Source organism: Phanerochaete carnosa (genome assembly GCF_000300595.1).
Source record: "Phanerochaete carnosa HHB-10118-sp unplaced genomic scaffold PHACAscaffold_2, whole genome shotgun sequence".
NCBI classification, from domain to species: Eukaryota; Fungi; Basidiomycota; class Agaricomycetes; order Polyporales; family Phanerochaetaceae; genus Phanerochaete; species Phanerochaete carnosa.
The window spans coordinates 548991-573776 of record NW_006767629.1 but is presented as its reverse complement, the minus strand read 5'-3'; the positions used below and the strand labels follow the sequence as shown (position 1 = coordinate 573776).

General features: G+C 52.6%; 4 protein-coding genes across 4 annotated transcripts; all 4 read right to left on the bottom strand.

The window, feature by feature from the left end:
- Nucleotides 1-3430: 3430 nt before the first annotated feature.
- On the bottom strand, nt 3431-3979 carry PHACADRAFT_47075 (uncharacterized protein; the record flags this gene model as incomplete). Its single annotated transcript, XM_007391264.1, has 2 exons — nt 3431-3787; nt 3917-3979. Coding segments are annotated over 2 exons (420 nt in total), but the record flags the coding sequence as incomplete, so codon positions are not given.
- Nucleotides 3980-4042: 63 nt separating this feature from the next.
- On the bottom strand, nt 4043-6830 carry PHACADRAFT_191217 (uncharacterized protein; the record flags this gene model as incomplete). Its single annotated transcript, XM_007391433.1, has 6 exons — nt 4043-4416; nt 4474-4546; nt 5703-5750; nt 5805-6197; nt 6273-6429; nt 6487-6830. 6 exons carry the CDS (start codon nt 6828-6830, stop codon nt 4043-4045), a joined length of 1389 nt encoding a protein of 462 aa, XP_007391495.1.
- Nucleotides 6831-10898: 4068 nt separating this feature from the next.
- On the bottom strand, nt 10899-12725 carry PHACADRAFT_249019 (uncharacterized protein). The gene has a single exon (XM_007391432.1). It carries the CDS (start codon nt 12691-12693, stop codon nt 11506-11508), a length of 1188 nt encoding a protein of 395 aa, XP_007391494.1. The 5' UTR covers nt 12694-12725; the 3' UTR covers nt 10899-11505.
- A 2798-nt stretch (nt 12726-15523) lies between these two features.
- On the bottom strand, nt 15524-17118 carry PHACADRAFT_249016 (uncharacterized protein). The gene is made up of 6 exons (XM_007391431.1): nt 16998-17118; nt 16821-16942; nt 16685-16758; nt 16576-16632; nt 15838-16507; nt 15524-15781 (listed from the first exon to the last, which is right to left on the bottom strand). The coding sequence occupies exons 2-5, from the start codon at nt 16876-16878 to the stop codon at nt 16247-16249; spliced, it is 450 nt and encodes a 149-aa protein (XP_007391493.1). The 5' UTR covers nt 16879-16942; nt 16998-17118; the 3' UTR covers nt 15524-15781; nt 15838-16246.
- Between the last annotated feature and the right edge of the window lie 7668 nt (nt 17119-24786).

The window sequence follows — 24786 nt, the reverse complement described above, 5'->3', positions numbered from 1 at the left end:
AGTAGGGTGGACCACCCGCTGAAGAGCCTGGTACTTAGGTGTTGAGGTACTGCCTTCTCTGTGTTACCATGAATAGCTCTAACTCATGCTGCAGATGTACTCTTATGCTTACTGTTTATGCTGCCGAAGTTGTGATGAGTATATGACTATGAGAGGGAGGTGTAGCATACCAACATGTACCTAACATAATATATGTTTAAATATATGTTTTCCCTCATTAACATCTATGGTGCGATTGTGTGCGCCGCGCCCCCGAAAGTGGTAACAATCTACTCGCACCTACAAACAAGCTACTGCCATACTGCGGTGAACTACTGAGCAAAGGCGGGTAGCTACTGGTGCCACGGAGGCGCAGCAAGAGCCACAGAGGGCTGCCAAATCGGATACCATTCTACCAGTCTACCAGAACCCCGCAACACCCGAAGCGCTGTGTGGCGCTGGCGTTTTTCCCTGATGAATTGGTAATGGCTTGGAAAGGCTTTTGGCTCGGCTTGCATGTCAAGCCAGCCAAGCCAAGCCGGCAAGCCGCGGCTTTAGATAATGAACTTACTGTGTTTAGTACTGCTGTTAAATTAATCAGTGGTAATTTCCTAAAATATCACATTGTATTCTTCTGTACTGTATTCACCTTCTAATATACACCGGCCAATACATAATTAGTGAGACTCACCACGAAAAAACATAGCGAGGGCGCTAGGCTGCTGCGTAACGTTGTGAGCCTCCGTCTGAACGGCTTCACAGGGACCTGGAAGGAGCTGTTCGTTCAGGCAGCCTGGACGGGCAATGCCTGCTGACTTGGGACGGCGGTGTTCCTGGCTGCCCGACGCCCAGCCGCGGCCTCTCACCTGGGCACACTTGACCACGACCACGAGCGCGACGTGCTGCGCCGTGCGGGCGCGGCGGCGCACTGTTCTGAAACCGTACTTGTGGCAGGCAGATAGGCATCAACGCGAGCTGCCGTCGCCGATCGTGATGTTCCAAAGGACGACACCAGGACACCGCCGACAGCCACCCTCGCGGGCGCCAGACTAAAGCCAGCCACGACGAGAGAGCAAATGACTCAGGCTGCCTGAGATAATTACTCCCGTCAGTCATCAAGAGACCGCCGCGACCTTCGCGTGCTTTTGAGCGGCGAACGCCTCTATGTGGCACAATGCCGTCTACATGGTGCCCTTTTCGAGGTGCTGTGCGACGTGCACGCCGGCGGATGAACCCTCTGAGATATAGACATGGCCCGGTGGTTTATCTGGGTGCAGCCGCGGCCCAAGCCAAAGCCGAGCCACTGGCTTGTGGCTTGTGGCGGCTTGCGGCTTGGCTTGGGTTTTCGCAAGCCTTTGCCTGGCCAAGCCGAACCAAAGCCACCGGCTTCTGGGCCAAGCCGAGCCAGTCAAATCACTAACCGCGGCATGCAGAGATGCTCCATCGGAAAGCCCCAGCCAGGCCCGGGGGCAGTGTTCACGGCTGCAGCGCTGATAAGGATTGAGTACTGAGCCCTCGAGCTTGATGATATGGCCCAGCAAGCCCTTCCCATACAGGTGCCAGAGACCGTGTTGAGTTTTTCTCTCCAGAGTGCGATGTGCTCATGAGCCCCTCGTGCGCATTTTGTTTACACGCGTATATAAGAAATGTCATGGCACAGGTATACACCCACCGAATAGATAGCAAACACTAGCGTGTTTGCACTCTCAACAACATAGACCACACCAGTAGCTCGTTCCTTCAACAGGTTGTTTGTCAGGTTATCAGGAAGTCATTTGCTTGAATCTTGGCCAGCTTGCTATCTCGAGACCGAGCAGCACGCCGAAATCCCAAAGCACATCAACTACATGAGTTCCAGACGATGATAATGGTAATGGCCTTCATTCTCGTCTACTGGCATCATAGTTGTAATCCTCTGAGTCCGCATTCATCTATCCAAAGCCGTGGATAATTATCAGATACATACGCCCAACATGCGATTCTAATACATTGTGTCAGCAACTAACAATCCAACTGGACTGGGCTATGACAAAGCTGAGGAGATGTTGAGCAGGCCAAAGGATTGAGAGTGAGAAATAGACCAGCTCGAATCTGGCTTGTCATTGAGCAGTACGAGCCTCTTATATACATGTCAGACTCAATACCTAGCATATACTATGAATATACAGGGGTGTATAGAAAGTGAAAGAATACTATGGAATCCGGGAGAACCATCTGGAGTATGTAATATTCATGACACATTGGTGCTCGTCTTCAGGACATGTTTGGGCTGCCTTGGCTCTCAGCAAGACCTTATGCATCAATTGTCAAGACACTCCAAACTCCTAAGCTCGCCTATGCCGCGGTATACTAGTTGCACAGACTCAGCATTAGGCTTGCCTGCTTACTGCGCGCATTACAGTGCCAGTGGCACATTTGACGATAAATCGCTCAGCCTGCATTCTGCTTTGCGCAGGCCTAAAAGCCTAAGTTTTCGTAGTCTATGGGACTAGACGGTTCTTTAATCACTCTCTCATCCATATGTCCCCCTCAGCCATCCTGACACAATCAGATTCATTGTTTTCTGCTGTATGAGAGGACTAGAGCAGAGGTTTCAGGTGACTGAGACTGTGGAAGATTGATATGTTCTCAGGTGCCTTGCCAGTGGATCTTAACTGTCATGGAAGTCAATAGTATTCAGCCTGCGAAGTAGGTCACTTTTGAGTATATTCACTGCATCCTGCGGGCAGATATATAAATCTATTGGTGAAAATAACCAAGTGAATGGTTTGCCACCTCCTATCTCTCGCATACAATGTATTGTTCTGACAAACAAGACACAGTCACAGACCCATGGCCCCAATTTTGCTAAATGCACCGCCCTATTTCTGATTATTGTTGCCCTTTATATTGTTCTGTCATCAAGCAGCACATCGCTATGTATGATATGTAAAGCTGATGCCTGGCACTAATATTATACCTACTTGCTTACCGTTTCCAGCTGTTCCCCCGTCCATGGTTTGCGCATGCCCTTACCATCATATACGCTCGTACGGTGCACCGGGGTCCGACACGTGTCACGTCATATTTCCTAGCTTCTCTCTGCATATTTTGTCTAATATATCTACGCCGATTGATGCAAGCGTCACCATGATAATAATATGCTATCTCCATCACAATATATTCTCAATATTATGCAGAAAAAAGAGTCCGTCAGAGAAATGCGCCATCAAGTTTCGACCCCAAAGTAGAAATGGAGGCCCATTCATGCGATGCCCATCACTGAGTGCCTGAACTTTGCAAGGAACGCTCCAGACTTGGTGTTGTGAACGTAAAGATCCCCCACGCTATCTTCCAAGGCAACATAGTCATCGTGTGGAGAGTATGACGCATAGCGCACCATGTATGATAGCTGATAGATGTGATGTAGCTTGCCTGTCCATGAGTCAAATGCAACAGCTGTCTTGTCTGCGTCACAAGCCGCTAGTACCTCAGAGCCATCTGGAGAGAACGTCACAGAATACGAGAGCTTTCCTGGGTGGTCGATGGTGAGAAGCTCCTCACCAGTCACTGCACTCCAAATCTTCACTTGATCGTCCATCGATGCTGTTGCTATGCGGTCCCCTTGCCGAGACACTGACAACTCGCAGTATTCTTTGTCATGGTGCCGTAATTCAGAAATGCACCTGTAATTTTGGGTCTCATAGATTGAACAGGAGTTATTGGCATTGATGTAGATGTGAGAACCATTTGGAGAGAAAGCGACCTGGTCTATGTTGCCCTCGATGTCGAAGGAATGTAGACATGCTCCGGTTTGAGCATCCCAAATCTTCACCAATTTATTGCCCTCAGAAGCGGTGGCAATGAGTGCGCCATGAGGGGCATACACAGCTTTTTCGACCCTCCCACGATGTCCTTTTAGATGTAGAAGTGCGTGACCATGTCAGATATCCCAGACAATCGCGGTCTCATCCTCAAATCCCGAGATAAGGGAATGATTGTCAGGAGAAAATGCAAGGGAGCACACAGGTCTTGCATAGCCCTGATGATGATGTAGGCATTGAACAAATAAACCATCGGGTAGTTACCATATGAGGATATCACTGTTGGCAAAGTATGCAGCCAGAAGCTTGCCATTGGTTGACAGCGAGAAGCGTTTGCAGCGTGCGGATAGAGCTTGCAAGTCGACAAAGATGAGCGGTTGCAGCTCAGGGGGTAGAGCATCTTTTTCCGAGGAGCCAGTGAAGATGCGCTGGTACCTCCGATAACCTGACCATCCGGCCGGCTTGGAGTTGGTAGATGTGATGGCGTGATGTGTGAAAGTGCCCTCTTGATCACTAGAGGTTGTGAAGATGCGCCGGTGCTCCACCAGTTTGAAGTCATTAGATGTGATGGTGCGACGTGGGAAAGTGCGCTCTTCGTGAAGAGATATCATGTCTCCTGTGCAAATCAGCCCAACTATGTAGGCGGTTGTCACTTTTAGATGCCGCTATCGCCAGAAGATAAAACACTCACGGGTGCCGTCAACCTGCACTGGAGGCTGCACATGGCAGAGATAGCTCGCGAAATTGACCACGTACTTGCCATTCTAGATGGATATCAGTTTTTTTATAGTTTTCTGGATAACTAACACGACATGTACCACAATATCTTGACAAGAGTTTCAGTTCAGCGGCCCAGACACAGGAACTTATTGAGTTACACCGGACTAGCCACTCAGAAGCGCCCAAGAGCAGCTAAGACATGCTGAAGAATTTCCGAAAAGCCCAAAAAATGGCACAAGCAGGAATTGAACCCGCAGCCCAAAAGTAACCGCAGCGTGCTATACCACTAAGGCATAAGATCTTGCAAATATAAGCTTGGAATTGTCCTATAATACCACTTTTCTACCTCAAAGTCTTAGCTGTAATATTGTAGCCAATTATCAGGTATTAAAGCATTGGAATGTAATTGTACAAAGGTATATTCTAATGGCATGGCTAAGACATTGATGTGGCTAAGACATTGATGTGGCTAAGACACCAGTGTGGCTAAGACATTGAGTCATTGAATATTTGCTATTGATTCTGCTTATTGTACAAATGTATATCCTGATGGCGTGGCTAAGACACTGACATGGCTAAGACACTAGTGTGGCTAAAACACCAGAGCAGATAAACTATACTCAAGTGGAATCAATAGCAAATATTTAATGTTCCAATGTCTTAGCCATGCCATCAGGATATACATTTGTACAATAAGCAGAATCAATAGCAAATATTCAATGACTCAATGTCTTAGCCACACTGGTGTCTTAGCCACATCAATGTCTTAGCCATGCCATTAGAATATACCTTTGTACAATTACATTCCAATGCTTTAATACCTGATAATTGGCTACAATATTACAGCTAAGACTTTGAGGTAGAAAAGTGGTATTATAGGACAATTCCAAGCTTATATTTGCAAGATCTTATGCCTTAGTGGTATAGCACGCTGCGGTTACTTTTGGGCTGCGGGTTCAATTCCTGCTTGTGCCATTTTTTGGGCTTTTCGGAAATTCTTCAGCGTGTCTTAGCCGCTCTTGGGCGCTTCTGGGTGGCTAGTCCGGTGTAACTCAATAAGCTCCTGTGTCTGGGCCGCCGAACTGAATCAGCTCATCTTGACGTCGCCATCACTCGCAATGGCAGTCTCAACATTAGTAGTCTGTGGTCGAAGATCCATCACTTAGCACCGCAAAGACCACTCGGCTTGAGCGGGCTCACCTCCAGTATGTAGTCCAGAAGGATGTCCAGCGTGTCAGGAATCTCGCTCTGGTGGCTCGTCAGATTGCGTACCTCACAGATATATTATGAAGTAGACTGTACCTCGCCCTCGAACTCTGGCATATTTGCGTCATTAAGACCTTCCTCCCGTGGCACAAGCCCTTCATCTCCTGAACCACCTCGTCCCTTGCCCACATCCGGATGCCGGCGATGGCCTGCACCCACAAAGATCTTCAGAATTCCTAGCCGCTTGCGCAGCTTGCAACGCTTCAACAAGACACACTGGTCTCTGGTGGGCTCCGCAGGACGGAGGAGAGACGCATCCGGCAAGTAGTACTGACCATGCCGCTGCATCCGTGGGCCTGTTACAGACCTTGATTGAGACCATCCAACTCTAACCTCCGCGATGCTGCGGGCATCATCCTCAACTGAAGCGCTGGAGCTTGTGCTGACGTTGCAGAAGGCAGCCACAGCCCAGTCAGCTTCTGTCTTGACCTAGCCGCAGACCACGATGAGGTTCTCCTGCTTGAATCGATGGTCAAAGACGTCCTTTGCATATGCATACCATACGTTGTGATGCTGGGCAATGTAGTTTTCCAGGATCCCATTTCCAAGCTCGAGTACTGTCTCAACATGAGCTTCACTCTTGAGCGAGAGAATCGCACCCTGTGCTGCTTTGCATGTGTAGTTGGCAGCAAAGGTTGGGGATACATTGGCATCAGCCATTCTGTGTAGTTCAGACTGTCAGCAAAAATAAATTCCTCAAATAAGCCGGTATCCCCACCTGTTTGACGAGGTGTGCTGTTGCTCGCTCTCCACTCCATGACTACAATATTGGCCAGGCGCGAATGGTTGATGTCTGCGGTCGATCTTGGGTACGCCTGGAGGCAGAGGCTCTGCATTCTCAAACTGCGGGTTCCAGAATGTGACCTTCTTCTCTAGAGTAGAGGTGTCGAGGTTGAACAGCCTGATGAACGCTCCTTCGTGAATGACCCCTACGTCACCAATCTGCGGCTTGCCCGATTCATGTGGTTCTGGGTACCAGAGGGCATGACCCAGGTGAAGCATCTGAAGGCTTGAGGAGTAGATATCATCTGAGGTGAACAGCAGACAGAAACAGCAAAACATGGAGGACAAGATGTACGATTCAGAGCGGGTAGGAAGAGCAGAGGTGGCAGCACGCAAGACTTACATGCTGTGGAATAATAACAGAGATCGTTCCAGTGTCACCATTCTGATAGCTTCCCACGAGGAAGGCGAGTGCCCAAACTCTGAGTCATCCAAGAAGATGAGGGCCATATGTCAGCTACAGACTGTCTTTCATACGCACTCTGAGGTGGCCTGAGATTGTGTCACCAGCGTGAAGACTTCAGTTAAAGCTCAGGCTGAAGACTGCCAAGCTCCAAGCAGTGGTGCATGGTATCAAGCTAGACCTCACCATGTTAAATCAGGAAGGCCACATCAGTAAAGCCTGTGGCATCGAAGACGTCTTGGGATAGTATACCGGCAACCTGTCGTGGGCGTAGCCCCGGCCTCCTATTTTATTCCCATTTTCTCCAATTTATTCCACGATTATACGACCCTCCAAACGTCGTCGGTGCATAGGCGCCAGTTTACAAGCCATAGCCGCGCGCTAAACACCTCGAGAACGCATCACCGACGGGCACGCATCAGCGCATCAGATGCGCCTGCATCGCCGCCGCCTCGTCACCGCATCATGCTTCCTCGGAAACAGCCGCACTCTGATCTCCATCGGATATCCGATCCCCGTCGGCCCGACAACGTCATAAGCCATGACACACTGGCCCCGTCTATCTCCGAGTCCGATCGGCAACGGACTTCCTATCCCCGTCGGCCCGACAACGTCAAACGGTATGACACACCGGCCCTCGTTTCCCCGCCTAAGTCTCCTAGACACTAGCAGTCGCCGTAGCACCAGTTGCTTATGTAAAGCCTGGTCCGTGCGCAACCTGACTAGTATATAAGGCTCCCCTTTGTCGCTACCTAGCCCCATCTCAACCTCTTGGTTAATTGGGCTAGGTAAGCCTCCACTTGTATCGTAGTACAGATTGCTAATACACTTGGTTAATTGGGCTAGCTGAATAAGCTAACGCACTAGTCGCCAGACCTCGTCGGCGCCGCCTTCTGATTAGATCCACGCAGTATCCCTCGTGGTGTGTCGACGCAAGTCCACATCACAACCCCACCATCCCAAGCCAGAGGTCTTGCGCTGACACTTTCTCTTAACAGTAAAAAAATAGTCAGCAGGTCACAAATTGATTATTGTGCATGCAGTACACGATATGGAAACGCACCTTGCCATCAGCAGCAACCTTATTTCAATCTTGCACAGAAGGCCCCATGCTCAGAATGCCAATCAATTTCTTTTCTGGACAGGCGACCTGGTTGAGAGTGTGTGGTGCGCTGCACAAGCCGTAATCTGGATCAATGATTCATGAAAAGAGGCCATGTCATTGGACAGGGCAATGTGCAGGTTCTATTTTGCATCCTTACCAAAGCCTCCCTCTCTCACATATTCTCACATAAGTAACAGTGTTATGGTACTAGTGGAGCCTTCTTGCACGTGCATTAGCTGTATGCGTAGCTGAGCAGGGCAGAGTGTATGTCATTGGAACACAAAGAGCGAGTCTATAAGGTCGTCTAGACTCGGAATCGTGAAGTGGGCCGTCACAAGGACGACTGTGACTGCAGGAGTTGACTAGGTGACAGGGACAGAACGACAGGCTATACCTAAGTTGGCACTGTAGCTTTCGTAAATTGAGCAGTCTCATGAACTTCATGCATCATAACTGTAGCGTGACAACGAGAGACGGGGCGTGGACAGAACGCACTGGCCGATGAGCTTTGTCTCCGAGCTCGGGTACCGTGGCAGACGCCCATGGGAGTCTAAAGCGCCTAATAACCCTAACCTGAGGGGAAGTGCTTTTTGCTCAGCCTGCTCTCTGTTTGGCCGCTGTCAGGCTATTACACAGTGATTAATAAATCTATTCTACGTAGTAACCGTGGGTGTATTTTATGCAAAGGAGATGTGAACACAGGAAGGCTACGCGAATACCCTTTGCCTTGGCTGGGTATCTGCATGGTATGCTTTCCCAGTCCGGAAACTTGCAGGATTTGGCCCTACCGAGCAGGTGAGCAAGCGTAGCTAGTGAAAAGCTCCGAGGTCACAGTTACTTGCCAGTACAGTTTATTTCTCTTTTTCTTCCCCTCCCTTCCTTGAATTCTTCTCTGGGACTACCCTGGAAACGACCCATTACTCGGAGGAGCCACGTGCCACGTGGCTTCTCGGGGATCAACCGATGCGCTGACGTAATACTTCGCTTTTAGTTGCCGCTACGTCCCTGGCCTCCGGGCAACTTTTAGTCCGACGCGCTCACGTCTTGGCCTCTGGGCAGCTCTTTTCTGCTCGTACAAAAGATGCTTAACTCGTCCTCTCACCCACTCAGCGGCCACGGTCACCGCATGTCATAAACCGCGTAACGCTCAGCTGGCCGAACGTCTCCGTCACACACCTTGCGGCCCTCCGACTCGTCTGCAAGCTATCCCCGGCACAACAACCTTGGCTTGTCGCAGGTCAGAAACGACTTTCACATCTCCCAGGCATCCGTCCTCCTCCGCTAAGACCTCCCGCTTCGTTAGCAGCATGCTCGCTTGCGTCAGCACCGGTGCATTGCACACGCTGAGTTCATGGCGACCGTGCGCTTTGACGACCTAACGCGTGGTATTAACAACATCCCTCTAGTTTGAGGTGTGTATATCCCTCTCCGTATGGATGATCGCGCAGCATTTACTTCTTTGTTTAGCGCCCGACCCAAGACGTCCGCAGCTACATAGGCCGCGCACCACGGCTTCGGACACTCGTTGGGCATGTTGGTTGAGAAGGCTTGGAGCTAGTGCGCGTGCGAGGGATGTTATTTACGTACGTCGTCCAGCTTGGTTTCTTCTGTACTTGCTGACCGGCCAAACAGTCTGATGTTTTCTTGTCGCGTCTTCGTCCCCCAGATAGGCTACAGTTCCAACTCTTCCATCAACTGTATCGACGGTGGCATAGCAATTGCCAAGAAACGCTGCCATTTCACTTCTCACAGTGGCCTGCAATGCATGCAGGCCATCATCGACACACCTGCGCAGCGCATCTCGACGCATTTACGCAAAAGCGGCAACAGTGTCCAATTGCTGTAATGGAAGGTGAAGCCGACGGTATTAGACGGTCGGGATCCGATTCATTTCGTGGGTACGTGCAAATGAGGACACAAAGGCCTGATATGCGAGTGGACGGCTGAGTGGCGAGTTGACCGCGTGCTCCCAGAGCAAGTGACGGATGCACGGATTCTTGGGGTACATTCGTCATGTAAGTTCTGTTCTGTTCGATAGTCCAATGAGTCCTCGCTGACTGGCTCCCAGCACGGCGTTCCTTGGCCCAGGCTGCCATGTCGACACAGCTGGACGTACAGCGGCTTCAGGTTCTCTCAGCGTACGATATGTACGTACTACGACGCGATGCTGCTGGTGCGCTACTGACAGAACCCATTCAGCTCTGAGCCGGACCGCCATCTTTTGCCTGACATAAACCCGGACTGCGGGAAGACCTCTGGATTCATATTTTGATGGCGCACATGCTCTTCCTTCGCATAACATCGCTCCACTGATTGCTACGCCCCAAGTCTCCTGCGCCTTCTCTCCACTCTCGGTGGCCAGCATGCCCCATTATACCAGCGCACTTCCCCATTACCCAACGCCTCCGTCTGGCGCTTGGACTACGATACCCCAGCGGTCTTATTCTACTGTACGGGGCAGGAGCCAAGCACTCGCAAGTATTTCGTCGCTCGCCGTAGGTTTCGGTCCATTATTAGGCCATTCATTATGCTCGAGTATGATCGACACGGCGTACTTGGGATTGTCGTTCACCGCGGTACGCTAGAGAAGGGGACAGAGAGGATGTTCGGATTGGTCAATGGCTGCGGAACATCTGCGTGTTCTCGAGTGCGTCGCATTGCAATAATTGTCGCCGAATGTGAGCGCACTAACTGTGTCAGTCGAGGTCGCCGTTGAGGATCTTTCACCGCTCTCGACGTGTGGGAGCACAGAAGGCCATGCGGTCTAGCTGAGGGGCCCAAGTCAGCGGTACGTCGCATCGCGTCTCCGCTGTACACAGCGCTCTTCTGACGGACAGCAGCCTGTTGCAGCTCCGACTTCACTCAGTACGTCCTGTGCCGAAGTGCCAAGACCTATGCCATCGTCGCTCTCCTCTCACTCTTTTCGTTGTTACAGCGTCTATCGCCCCCGCCCCCACTCGCACGCCCGCAGAAGTGCGACATCGTTGACGTGTCGTACGTGCACAAGCTGCAGCCTGAGCACGCGTATCTATTAGGGTACGTCCATGTGATTAGCAAAACACGGGGCGTGACCGCCATCAATGAGCACTACACTTATCTACCATACGCCGGCTGACCACGCCAGATGGCGCAGGAGTCATTGCAGCTCTTTCGGTCGTGCGATACGTCATTTTGCGCGGCCCGTGGAGTCTGACATGGGTGGTCATTGTGCTCTCCGGCCAGTGCGGCTGTGGTCGCGTTTTTAGGAGTCACGAGGGTCCACCTCTCGCAGGTCTCATGTGTTTTTCTGATCCTGCTGTCTGTCCTCCCACGTGATGCATACCCAGCGACGATTGGATGTAGTGTTTGCTCATACTGTATGCCCGTGCGTATTAAGCTGTACTTGTCAGATTACCCCCACATATATGTACTAGTACGATCCGATCCGTGGGGAAGGGGAGGATATACTATCGCATGCGCATTACATCGTAGATGTTACACAGTATAGGAGGTTTGTCCTCGAAGTCAATTAGGAGGTGCTTGCTGTCAGGTACAAATTGGACATCGAAGATACCCCCTCCAGTCTCAAGCCTTGCAAGGAACGATCCAGACTTCGTATCAAATGCTTTCAGCTCACCGCCAGAATCACCGAGGACAACGTAGTCTCCATCCGGGGAGTATGCCGCCCAACGTGCTCGATCTGACAGCTTGAAGATGCGACGTAGTTGGCCTGTCCGTGAGTCGAAGGTTACAGCGGTCTTGTCCGCACCGCAGGATGCCAGTACCTCGGCTCCGTCTGGGGAGAATGCCGCAGGCGATGAGAGCTCTTGCGGGTGGCTGATCGCGAGAATCTCTTCGCCGGTCACCGCACTCCAGATCTTCACTTGACCGTACGATGCAGTGACTATGTAGTCTCCTTGGCAGGATATTGACCAGGAGCTGTCGGATCCCATGCGATCCTGTAGTCTCGCAATGGGCGTATATGTTCGGACATCATAGACGCGGACGCCGAGGCCCGCTTCAGCATAGAAACGCAAGCCATCCGGAGAGAAGGCGAGCTTGTATATGATTTCATCAGCATCAAAGGACTGCACACATGCGCCAGTCCAAGCATCCCAAATCTTTATGGACCTGTCGCCGGAAGCGGTAGCGATAAGCGCGCCATGAGGAGCATATGCAACTTTGGTTACCGTCTCAGTGTGTTCCAGACGTAAAAGAACATGGCCACTCCGAGGGTCCCAGACGGTTGCGCTTTTGTCTTCGGATCCTGAGACAAGAGACTGGCTATTAGGAGAAAATGATAGGGATTCGACATCGCCCGTATGGTCCTGATGTTGTAGGCGTTGAACCAGTAGACCATCGGACAGTCGCCATATGAGAATGCCACCATTATCGAACGATGCTGCGAGTAGCTCGCCGTCATCGGATAGGGCATAGCGTTTAAAACGGCTGGATGGATCCTGAGAATCGGCGAAGATAAAATGCTTCAGCTTCAGGGGACGAGCCTCGGCTTCTGTGGGGCCGACGAAGACAAGCCCGCCATCCAACCGACCGGCGCTGTCAGTGGTGATGTACGGCCATTTCGCCATGTCAGATTTGGTAATCGTGCGACGTGCGACGGCGCGTTCTTGCTCATTGCATATAACGTCTTCCATGCATAACGACCCGACTGTGCAGAACATTGCGGCATTCAGATACAACTATCGTCAGCCGACAAGGGAGACTCACGCGTTCCATCGATGTACACCGGAGGCTGTACTCGTCGAAGATAGCTCGCAAAATCTACCACCTGCTTGCCGCCCTGAGAGTATGTGAGTTTTCGCATTTACGTCAGACATTGCGCACAGCACGTACGACAATACTTTGCACGTCGTCATCGCCTGCAATTGCGACCTTGACGCCAGACGTCTGTCGTCACATGTACGATGGTTAGCGTGATTGACAGCGCTCAGTGTGAGCTGACTTACTTCGAGGATGTAGTCGAGAAGAATGTCCAGCGGATCAGGAATCCGGCTCTATTATCTCGTCAGCTGATGTTCCTCGCAAGTCGTCGTCGCCGGTCACGCACCTCGTCCCCGAGCTGTATTACATTCGTTTCGTCCATATCTCCTTCCCGCGCCATGATTCCTTCTCCTCCCGAACCACTTCTCCCGTCTTCTGGATCCGAAAGCGGGTGATATCCAGCACCCGCAACAATCTTCCGCGGAAGCATCGGCCGCTTTCGCACCATCAGCCGCTTCACGAACACTGACTGGTCCTTGCTCTCGCCCGTCTTCGCACTGTCCGACGTCTTCACCGAGTGGCTCTTGCCTCGGCGCTCCATCCTTGGACCCGTCACCGTCCTCGTGTGCGATCCGCCTGCATCGATCCCCGCAACACCGCCGATACGCGCTCTGAGCGACGCACCGAATCTCGTGCTGGTGTTGCTGAATGCACTTGTCGCCCAATCTGCTGTGGTCTTGACCCATCCGCTGACGAAGACGATGTCTTCTTGCTCAACGTCTTGGCTGAGATCGCCCTTGGCATACCCGTACCATATGTCATGATTGCGCACGATGAACGTCTTGAGAGCGTGGTTCTCGAATAGGGTCTCCTCGTACGCCTCGCTTTGCAGTACCAACACCGCGCCTTGGGCTGCCTTGCATGCGTACTCCACGTTAACACCTGCGGACGCGCCTGCGCCAGCCGTTCTGCGCGCTGTCAGAAGACGATCTCTGTGATGAGCTAGTGCACTCACGCGTCTACAGAGGTATGTATCTCCTTGGCCTCGACTCCATGACTGCAATAATGTTTCGGAACGAGCGGTCCACTTCTCGAGTCAACTTGCAGTACACCCGGTGGTAAGGGCTCCATGCCTTCAAACGGCTTGAGCCATTTGAATGTCACCTTCTTCTCAGGTGCAGAAGTGTCGAGATTAAATAGTCTGACGAATGCTCCACGACGGACGAAGCCCACATCGCCGATCTGTGGCTCGCCCGTGACATGCGGCTCGGGATACCAGAGGGCGTGGCCGAGGTACAAGGCGTCAAGGCTGGATGAATATATTTCGTATGGAGCAGACGGTGGACGACGGAAAAAGAACATGGTGAATGGGCTAGCGTGTGGAACGAGCCAGTAGAACAGGGGCGGCAGTGTGAAGCAAGCCAGAGCCACGGGCGTTGAGAAATCGATGGTGGGAGGATGCCAGCGCCATAGGCATGATAGTTTCGCACGGAGAAGTTGGGCTCAAAGTAGACGAATAGCTCACGTGCCATATATCCTTCAGAGTCGTTTATCCGCGCCGTGCTGCTCTACATGTGATGTTGGTTGTCAGATTGTACAGCGAACAATTGATGACCAAATGACGCCGTGGGGGTGCGGCGAGTCAGGAAGGTAAGCCAAGCCGTGGTTGTACCGTTGGTGTACGGTGCTGGCCGTCAGGTTTTACAGCTTTCAATGGCAAAATAATGCGATGAGAGTGCGGTATGTTGTAAAAGAAATCCAGGTCTTTGTACGCGGCGATATGTAGGTTATGGAGTGGGTGATATTTCACGTCGGATGACAGGCAGCGAGTGGAGCATGGGATGCGGGCTGAGCAGTTTAAACCCGGGGTTCGTCTTGAGCTGATTCAGTTCATTCGCCGGTACAGACACGCGAGCTTATTTAGCAGGTTTGAACGGATGGAGGCCTGTAGGTCGAAATGCCGCGTCATGTGTGCGAGAGTTAAGTATCTTAACAGATGGCGGAGCACAGCGCGAGTCAAGACTCAAGAACGCCGAGCGGGCCTCCTTGTTCTCCGAGCTCCCCGAGCGGCAGAGGGGCCACGTGGCTGCTCGGCGATCAGCCACCACAATGTGCTGACGTAATACCTCCTTTTTAGTGCCGTGGCCGGCCTCGATTCATCCCACTCGCGTCTTGGCCTCCGGGCAGCTCTTCTGCTCACACCAACCAGAGCAGTTCTGAGCGACCTAATTGGTATTTTCATCTGCCCAACGGTCACCGCACAGCTATTAAACGCGTAGCGCTCAGCTGGCCCAACCTCTTCGTGAGGCACCTTGCGGCTTTTCGAGTCGCTTGCAAACAAACCCTGGTCCCTGGGGCAATAACTTTGGCTTGTCACGGGCTAGAGACGACTTCCGCATCTCCAACGGGTACTCCGCTAATGCCTCCCGGCTCGCTGAAAGTATGCTCGCTTGCGATAGCCCCGGTGCATTGCGCTCGCTTTGCTTATGGCGACCGTGCGCTCTGGCGATGTATCGCGCGGTGTTGGGGATATCATTCTAATGTGAGGTGTGTACGTTCGTCTGGACATGGGAGATGGCGCAGGATTCACTCGTTTTTTCAGCAAATAATCCAGGATGTCTCCAGCAGGGAAGGCGGACATTCTCTGGACATGTTCATTGGCGGCACTTGGACCCACTGTCAGATGGAATAAGGGATATTATATATGTACGTCATTCGGCTCGGTTTCTTCTGTGCTTGATAACAGGCCAAACAGCCTGACGTCGTCTCGTCTCGTCTTCGTCTTCCAGAGGATCCGCATCTCGGGCCTTTTCGTCAGCCTTCATCTGCTGCAGCACAAATCTATCAAGAATCACTGCCGACTTGTCCCTCGTAGCAGCCTGTAGCTTATACGGGCTGCATTTGACATCCACGGACAGCGTATCTTGACGCACCTACATGGGACCCGCAACAGCACTCGATCTCCCTGACGGAAGGTGAAGCCTACAGTTTTGGATGGTTGGGATTTGATTGTCATTGTGGGTACGTATGGGTTTCGAACGCAGGGGCTTGATGCTGACCCGGGTTGTCCTCGATAGCCTAGGAGCACATGATGCGGGCGACACAGACAAACAGCTTGGGGAGAAGACAGTCGTGCAGACCATGTACGGGCCTGGTGCCATCATAGTGGGGCTACACAGCGCTGAACACGTGCCTGAAATCTGGACAGGAGAACTCCAAGTTTGCCGGCACGGGTGTCGCCTAAATGCAATTCATGCGCCCTATACACCTCCACCTCGACGTCCGGGAAAGCCTGCACGCAGAGTCGTCCGGTGCCCTACTCCCTCATGACGAGCGGGATATCTAATGCGAAGGGCCCAAGTTACGGACGACCGTGTCCGGACGCGATCTCCAAAACGCCGCAGTGGCGTTGACCAGCGACGTTCATTCTCCGTCGTGTTCATCGCTTGCGGGTACGAAGTACTGAGCGCCGCTTCGTAGCACCTGCTAATGAATCGGCATGCCAAGAAACAAGCCAGGCGTGGCCACACCGCTCAGCACGCCGCCCGTTCTGCGCAGCGCAGATGCACCACGGCCACGTCTGCCCATGTCTCGACGAGCGTGATCATCACAGTCGACGCGCACGCATTGAAACGCGAAAAGGAGTTCTGAGTGGCAGCACGTGGGAGTGAACGGCTGGGATATGGATCGACCATGTACCCCCAGAGCGAGTGACAGATGCACAAGTTTTTGGCGTACATTCATTATGTAAGTTCGGTTCTGTTTAATCGTCCCATGTGTCCTTGCTGACTGGCTCGCGGGACGGCATCCATTAGCGAAGGGAATGTCGACACAATCAGACGTACGGCGACTTCAAGCTCCTTCAGCTTAAGGTGGGTACCTGATGCTGCTGGTGTGCGCGCTGCTGATAAAGGCCCATTCAAGCATTGTTCTAGCAGTATCTGTATTGCCGTTACGCTTCTTGCACTGGCGAAGCAGGAGCGCCGACATCTCCTGAGGTCGGACCAATGTCTTCTGCCCAATCACGGGCTAAGGAAGCGAAGCTGACGACCATGAATAGTCGAGGCTTGGTTGGAGTTATGGGTATGTGGAAGTATCATATCGTGCTTAGGTGCCATCTCCAAGGTGACACTCCGACAGCGACTAACGACACTATTACTCCGTCGTATCCGTCGCTTGTGGGTACGTATCGTCGACTATCGTTCCGCTGCGCCTTCCGACGGATGTACACCCTCAGGAACAAGCACGACGTGGCCAAGTCAGTACGCTGCCCGTTCCATGCGACGGCACTTTGGCTACATCGGCTCATGTCCAGACGAGCACAACCATTGCGATCGACACATGCTCGTCATAATGCAACAAGGGTTGCGAAACATGCGCACGATGGCTGCGATAAAGAGTGTAGCACGATTCAGGTATTATGGGCCAGGAGAGCAGGATGACGGTGCGAAGCGGGCGTGGGGCGCGCGATTGGCGAGGGCCAAGAGCCTGATGGTTTCTTCGCACGGACATTCGGATGCCCAAGCTGTGAGCAAAGACTTTGCCACGCTGCTCATGCCCAGCAGCGGCTACGCGGTCTTCGATAACGATTCAATTCAGACAAAATAGTGTCTAATTACTGCAAGACTGTTATCGCTACAGCTACGCAAACATGACTGTCGCAGCGTGCCCAAGTCGTGGCAATAGCCCTAGATCCCTGGTATAAGCGTACCCGCGACAGGAAGGCCATGAAGCTGACAGCCACTTCGTTCACTGTCTCCGACATTTTGATATCAACCAGCGACGGATATCACAGTCATGCCGTCTGTCATCGAATGCGTCCGTGCCACCAGAAAGCGCAGGTGGAGGCCGAAGCATCGTCGGGTGGGCAGTGAAAGTCCGGAGGACATGATTGAAGTTGCTGGTGGTGGCTTTGTGCAGACGCGTAAGTGCATTCGACAAGTGTCGCGGTGACCAAGACCGGACGGGGGAGGCGCAACGGCGAAGCATGCCAAGCTACAGCGCGGGCCCGGCAATGATTTGCTGACGTCACCAGCGCAATGCCCGAGACTACCCAGTGACGTGCTCTAACGCACGTTATCGCGGGAATACAATGTCGCCCTGAGCGGCTAGGGTGGTCTAGCGCGGCCTGCGAAGTGGTTGGGCGAAGTGCGCTGCTAGAACTCGAGAAGATAGGAATGCGGAATTCGGTGCGGAATGGGGAGAGAATCTAGGCATCTTAGTGTTCGCGCCATGGCGAGATCGTCTTCTCTGTTTGACTGTCAAGCAACATGATGCATGTGCGCTGACGACCGAGTGTCCACGGGCACTTGTTCTTCGGTAGATCGCCAACCACCGATGACCACTCGGCCAGTGTGCAAGAAGCTGTGGCTCTTGAGCCGTTGTTTCCAACGATATCTTCGAGTATCGGCAAGTGCCTGCGAGCGAGATGTTGAAGAACCGTTACCCAGCTTTGGGTATTCAGGAACTACTCACCGTTAATCTCGCGACCCAACCGGACCCAACACCATCTCGCCTCAGTCGACCTGCATGGCTACAGTTGTTGAAGGGACATTCATCCAATAACGTTGAGTAATAGTGCGCATAAAATCCAGAGAATCCGAACACACCGTAGATATCGCGACAGTAATCCACACCAGCACCTTGTTCCTCCCCTCTGTCAGCTTCCATTCCCTCTTCCCTCTTCCCCTTCCTTGCACAGCCCGCGCTACACTGTGCGCAGGCGGAGCTCCAAGCGGTACGAAGGTGTTCATGGCATCCGCGCGATCGGTCGCAGGCGGCACACAGCGTGTCTTGTACAGTCCTTCGTTCGAAAGCGTGACACCGCGCAGCCCTACATCTGCGCTTTAACGCGATAGGAAATGTGCGCAGCCTTGTTTACGAATAGCGTGGTCTCTGGGTGGTCTCTGGGCTTGCGGTTAGGCAGAGGTCTCGTCGGGTAACCACGGGAATGTGACCGGGCTGGAGCGAGTCAGGGTCACAGAGATAACCTGATGCTGGCTATGGGAGCGACTGGTGGCTCGAGCGGACACTGGTGCCGTGTTATGTACGCGAGGTCGGGTGTCCGAATAAACGGTGGTGGCGAGCCAGAGCAAAGCGCGCCGACGCGAAGTAGGCGTCTGAGCCACGTGACTGTGGGAGATCAAACGCCACGATGTCTTACCGCGTCTGGCAACCCGCGCCCGCGCCTTCGACCTCCAACCGGCTCTCCTGCCTACACCAGCCAAGCAATGTGCGGGAGGTTCAAGCCGCCTGGCTACTACTCTATTCCATGTTATTTCCCACTGGCACACTACCACTCATTTCACAGTTAGCCAAACGTCTTCGTTACGCGTCACGGTCATGCAGTCCTCTGGATTGTCCACAAGCCAGCAACTGCGGAACCACGCCTCCCGGCTCTGCTCTGCACGCTTGCTTGGAAGAGGCCAATCGCTGGCTAGAATCTTCTCTACGTGTCTCGCCAACAGTAGCTCGCTCGTACTGCCACGGCTTGTGCGTTGCTTGTGGCGGCCTCACACGCAAATCGTTGGTGATGCCGCCCTAGCATAAGATATACAGGTGAGCCGGATCTGCGTGTTGAGTACAGCTCAGGATTATTTGACTTATATGTTCAGCACGCAACTTAAGCCGTCTCCGCCAGGGAAGGTGGATGCCCTCGACGAGGTAGACCGCACCCTGCGGCCCCGGGCATTTATTGGACATGTTAGTTGCGAATGATCAAAACCGCTACGCAAATGGTATTGGAGACGTAATGCGCGTATGCTGCTCATCTTTTTCTCTTCTGTGCTTGCTCATCGGATAAACAGCCCAGCACCTTCTCATCCCATTATCATCGCCTTCATTATCCACTCTTTCGATTCTACCATCAATATTTGTCAGCAACCTCACGTCCTCAGGACACCCATCGAGAGACACATTCTTTCCCCTCCTCATGGTGACCTGTAGCGCACGCGTGCTATCCACGATACCTCTGGAGAGCACACCTCAACGCATCTGCGTAAAATCGGGTTTGACTTCGGCGACGGGAGACGAAGTTGACTGTCGTGCATGGTCGGGATTTGATTGCAATAGTGTGCATGTGCGTATGCGCGAATCTTGAACGCGAAGGCTCGACGCTGATACAGATTGTCGACGGTAGTCCGAAAGGACATGCATGCGTCCGATGCAAATAGGCCGCTCGCGGAGAATATCACTATTCGGAGCGTGTATGACTCTCCCTTCATCCTTTCACGACTGTGCGGCACTGACCGCGACGGCGCTATCTAGCCAGTGGGAAACCAAGTTCGGCAGCACGAGCACCACCTGAAATGCAACTTGAGTACCCCGCACGTCCTTGCTCTGACCTCCAGGAAAGACGGCCCGTAGAACTGGTCGGAGCCCGCCTCCGAGACGATTGTCAGGAGCTCCACTCTGACTAGCTCGTGAATGGTCGTATTCAGACGCGATCTCGGGTGATATTCCGACGACGATGATGATGGTGACGACGACGAGCAACATATTCCTTGGCGACATCAGTCGCTCACGAGTACGAAGCATTAACCGAGATTTCACAGCGCTTTCTCAGGACCCTACTTATTTAGAAACCAAACACGACGCGGCTACACCTCCCGACGCAAGTACCTCTCATTCAGCGCGACGGCATTCAAGCGATGTCGACTCGTGCCAAGAAAGGTATAATTACTATGATTGACCTGTCTTCGTCGAAATGATACTGAGATTCTAGGAAGCAACGCACGAGTGTATGCCTAAGCGTTGGATTGATCGTGAGCTTGCAGAACAGTCAGCGGGAGCGTGGGTTCCTGTATATTACATGAGTTCGGCACGGCGTTGTGGCATGCTGCTTCCTCACTGACTGATCCGCAGAATGGTGCTCCCTGGCGGGAGTCTTACCTGTCAGTGCCGTCGGACATACAGAGATTTCAAGCTTTTTCAACTTGGATCAGGTACGTGCTGCGACGCAAATCAGCCAACGTGCACTGCTTATAGACTCCCCTCCAGAGATTGTTTCGGCAGTACCAATATCGTCGTTCCCCTTCTCGTATTGAAAGGGCACGAACGTTGGCATCTTCTGAAATCTGACTGCCATTCTCTGCTTGATCGCAGACAGCGACGGCACAAAAAAGTTTCGGATTCATACTTAGGTGGCACACACGCTTCCCCTCGGCCTAGGATCGCTCCCGCCGTTCCCTGCGACCCAAGTCACCCACGCCCTCTCTTCGATTGCCGCACACGGTATGACCGGCTATGATGGTGCGTTGCGCCAATTTCCAAATCCTCTGTTTAATGCTTGGACTACGATACCGCGGCGACCTCGCCACCTGCTGCACGGCGGTTTGACTCTCCCGAATATTCCAGCGCTCGATGGGAGTTTCGGCCCATTTTCCAATCGCTCGTCAAGCCCAAGTACGACCGGCACGGTATAATCAATATTGCCGTACATTACTGCATGCTGGGGGAAGAGCTAGAAGAAAAGTGTTGATCAACAGACGGCTGCAGGGAGATTGGCATACTATCCGGGTGCGTCGCGTTGAAAAGCATTGTTGAATTCGAGCGTGCAAATGATATCTACCCAGGTCGCCATCCGGGTGTTCACCGTATTCGACGTGCAGAAATACCGAGGGTTTTGCGACTTAATTGAAGGGACCGAGTGAACGATACGCCATACCACTGGCACGTCTCCGTCGCCCACAGCGCCCATCTGACAGACTGCAGTTTGTCGCGACTCCAATTTCGCTCATTACGTCCTGTCGGTCCCTTCTCGTCCTCCTAGCCGTTGCCGCATCCATCATTGTCGTCGCCGTGGTCCGCCCACGAGAAGTGCATTATCTTTGCCGTATCGTGCACACTCAAGTTTCCGTCTGGTCCCGTGTATGTATCAGGGTACGTCCTTGTGAGCAGCAAAGTCCTGAACATTACCACTAGTGATGTGCGGGCCCGGCTTGGGCTCAAAGCCCGGGCTTGGGCTTGTGGCGACGCCAAGCCGAGCCCTGAGCCCGACCCGAGCCTGAGCCCGGCCCAAGCCGTGGGCTTAAGCCCGGGCTTGCAAAGCTTAGGACAAGTAATTATATGCTACGAAAGTGAGCATATTTGTATGTGATAGGCTGCTATTGCATGTACCCACCGTACTGCAGCCTCCAGAGGGCATGCGACCGCGCTACAAGCCATGTTATGACACGGTTCGCGAAGGGGCGCCTACGGCGAACGCCAGGCGGTGGCGCACAATTGCGCCTAGTCACACTAGCAGGGACCGCCCAGTCCGGCAAGTCAAAGTTTTGTCTCGTATGTGTATATAAAGTCGTTCTTACCATATTTTGAGCCCAGGGAACGGCAACACATTTGGTGCACCCAAGCCTGGGCTTTTGGGCCGTGCTTGGGCTTGACTACGCTCCGAGCCCGGCCTTGAGCCCGCTGCCAGGCTTAGCTCGGGTCAGGCTTTTTGGGCCGGGCTTGGCGGGCTCGCGGGCTTTGAGGCCCGGCCCACACATCACTAATTACCACTGTCGATGAGCTTTACACTTAGTACGCTGCAACATGCCGGCTGATCATGTTGATTTGCACAGAGATCGTTGCAGCCCCTGCCATCAAGTGGCACGCGGTCGTTTTTTACCACCGCAAAAGCCCGCCTTTTGAAGATGTTGTGTCCTGCTTTGATCCTGCTGTCTGCCCTTCCACGTGGGCCTTATCTAGCGGCGCACCTTGCTTATCGTATGTGGTCTATGCTTGTACTAGACACCTGCTCATATTGGACTATGTTTGTCGAATCCTCTCTACATATTTGCACTAATATTGTGCATTCAGTGAGGCGGGCAAGGGTACATTATTGCGTGCATGATATCCTGGATATTATACAGTCTAAGAAGTTCGTGCCGAGGCTGAGTCAGAAGAGTTTGGCTTCCAGGTACGAATTGAATATCTCTGAGATCGCCGACGGCATTGAACTTCGCAAGAATGTTCCAAACTTTGCGCCAAACACTTTCAGCCCATTATACACATTGGCAAGGATACCATCGTTTCTATCCGGAGGGTGCGCCGCGTGATATGCTGCATATGACAACTCGAAGGACAGCCCGTCTGCGGGTCGTAGACGACAGCGGCCTCGTATGCATCACAAGCCACCAGTACCTCAGCGCCGTCTGGGAAGAATGCCACAGGCGATGTAACCTCCCCCGGGTGGTAGACCATAAGAATCTCGTTGCCGGTCACTGCGCTCCGGATCCTCACTTGACCGCCCGATACAGTGACTATGGGATCTCTCTGTCCTGGCATTGTCATGCTATTCGCCCAAGTGAGGGTAACACATACCCAAGGAGTGCGCAGAGCAGGTCCACCGTCAGACTCAAAATCATGAAGCAGTCAGTCATGAGGACGACTATGGTACGCCGACGGTTGTGGTTCAAATATTTCGTTGGCCGTACGCTCTTTGTCCCGCCTTGATCTTTGTTATCTTATCAATATTTGATCCGAAGTACCTAATATATCTGGCTGACGTTGGCATAATCTCTCCCTTTGCCGCCTCCACCGCTCACACCTCTGACCTCGGGCAACTCCTCTACTCGGCCCACCCCGACTACTTCATTGGTGTTCTCATCCTCTCAGCGTCTATAATTTCTGCATAATCGACAACTTTCCCACCCAGTACACACTGAACGCCTTCGTCTCACCGTGTGGTTCTCTCAGTCGCCCACAAACAAACGGTGGCATATCAACACCTTCTAGTTGCAGATTAGAAACGGCTTCGCCATCTCCAAGGGGTGGGCCTGCATCCGCCAAGACCTCCCGCTCCCCACGATGGGATACTCACTTGTGTCGGCGCTGGTGCATGACCCGTTGCGCATGCTTTGCCTGTGGTCATCATACGCTTTGAAGTCCTACCGTGTGATGTGGACGGCACCGCTCTAATGTGAGGTGTGTAAGTTCGTCTACATATGGAGGATGATCCAGGACTCACTTGTTTGTTCAGTACGCAGCTTACAACGACTCCAGCAGCGAACATGAACATCTGCAGGTAGATGACCGCCCACCGTGGCTCCGGATACTCATTTGACATGTCGGTTAGGAGCGTTTGGAGGCAGCGCACAGATGTTATGAGGAACGTTGTGTATGTATGCGATTCAGCTTAGTCTCTTTTGTGGTTGCTGACCTGCCAGGCGGTGACCTGCCAGACCGCCTGGCAGTGTCTAGCTGCGTCATCGTTTCCCAGGTGATTCACGTACTCGACTCTTCCATCAACTATCATCAACCGCGGCATAAATCTGTGAAGAACTACTGTCAATCTTCCCCTTGTCATGGTCGGTAGCGCATGCAGGCTATTTTCGGCAACCCTGGATTGCGTATCTCGACGCATCCATGCAGAACCAGCAACACCGCTCAACTCCAGTAGGGGAGTTCAGAGTTCGATTCTGACCTTGCTTCTGGGTCGATTCTGAACTCGATGTGAACTTTCGGAATTGAGTGGTTCCGGGGTCCCGGAAGGTCGATTCTGCCTTGAAACACGGGAATCGATCTGCTGCGTTGAATCGCCTCCTGACACGATTCCGGTTCGGAATCGACCACATTAGAAACTGAATTTCTTATGTAGTAACAAAAGTCTTTACAAATGCTACTTATGTCTTTACACAACGCAAGTAAGAAATCATAACACTTATGTTTGAGTGGATTGGCAGTCTTCTCCATCTGCCATGGCAAAGCGCAAGTCCTCTATAGAAGAAGACAGCAACAAGGCAAAGAAGAGACACACCAAGGCCCAGGAAGAAGAAGCAGCTCCTGGCACAACTTTGACACAAGGTAGCGGAGGTCGTGGTTGCGGTACTGGACGAGGGCGCGGGCGCAGGCAGGCAAAAGGTGTCAACAGCAGAAGCAGTGGCAGAGAAAGCACTAGAAGTGGAACAACAAAGGCATCCACCTCGAAGACACGAAAGAACCCTGCTCCCAAGGGGCCAGATTTGAATGGAGACGACAAGGTGGAAACTTCAGATGAGGATGGGGCAGAAAAGTCCATGGAGGGGACAGAGAGCCTAGATAGCCTT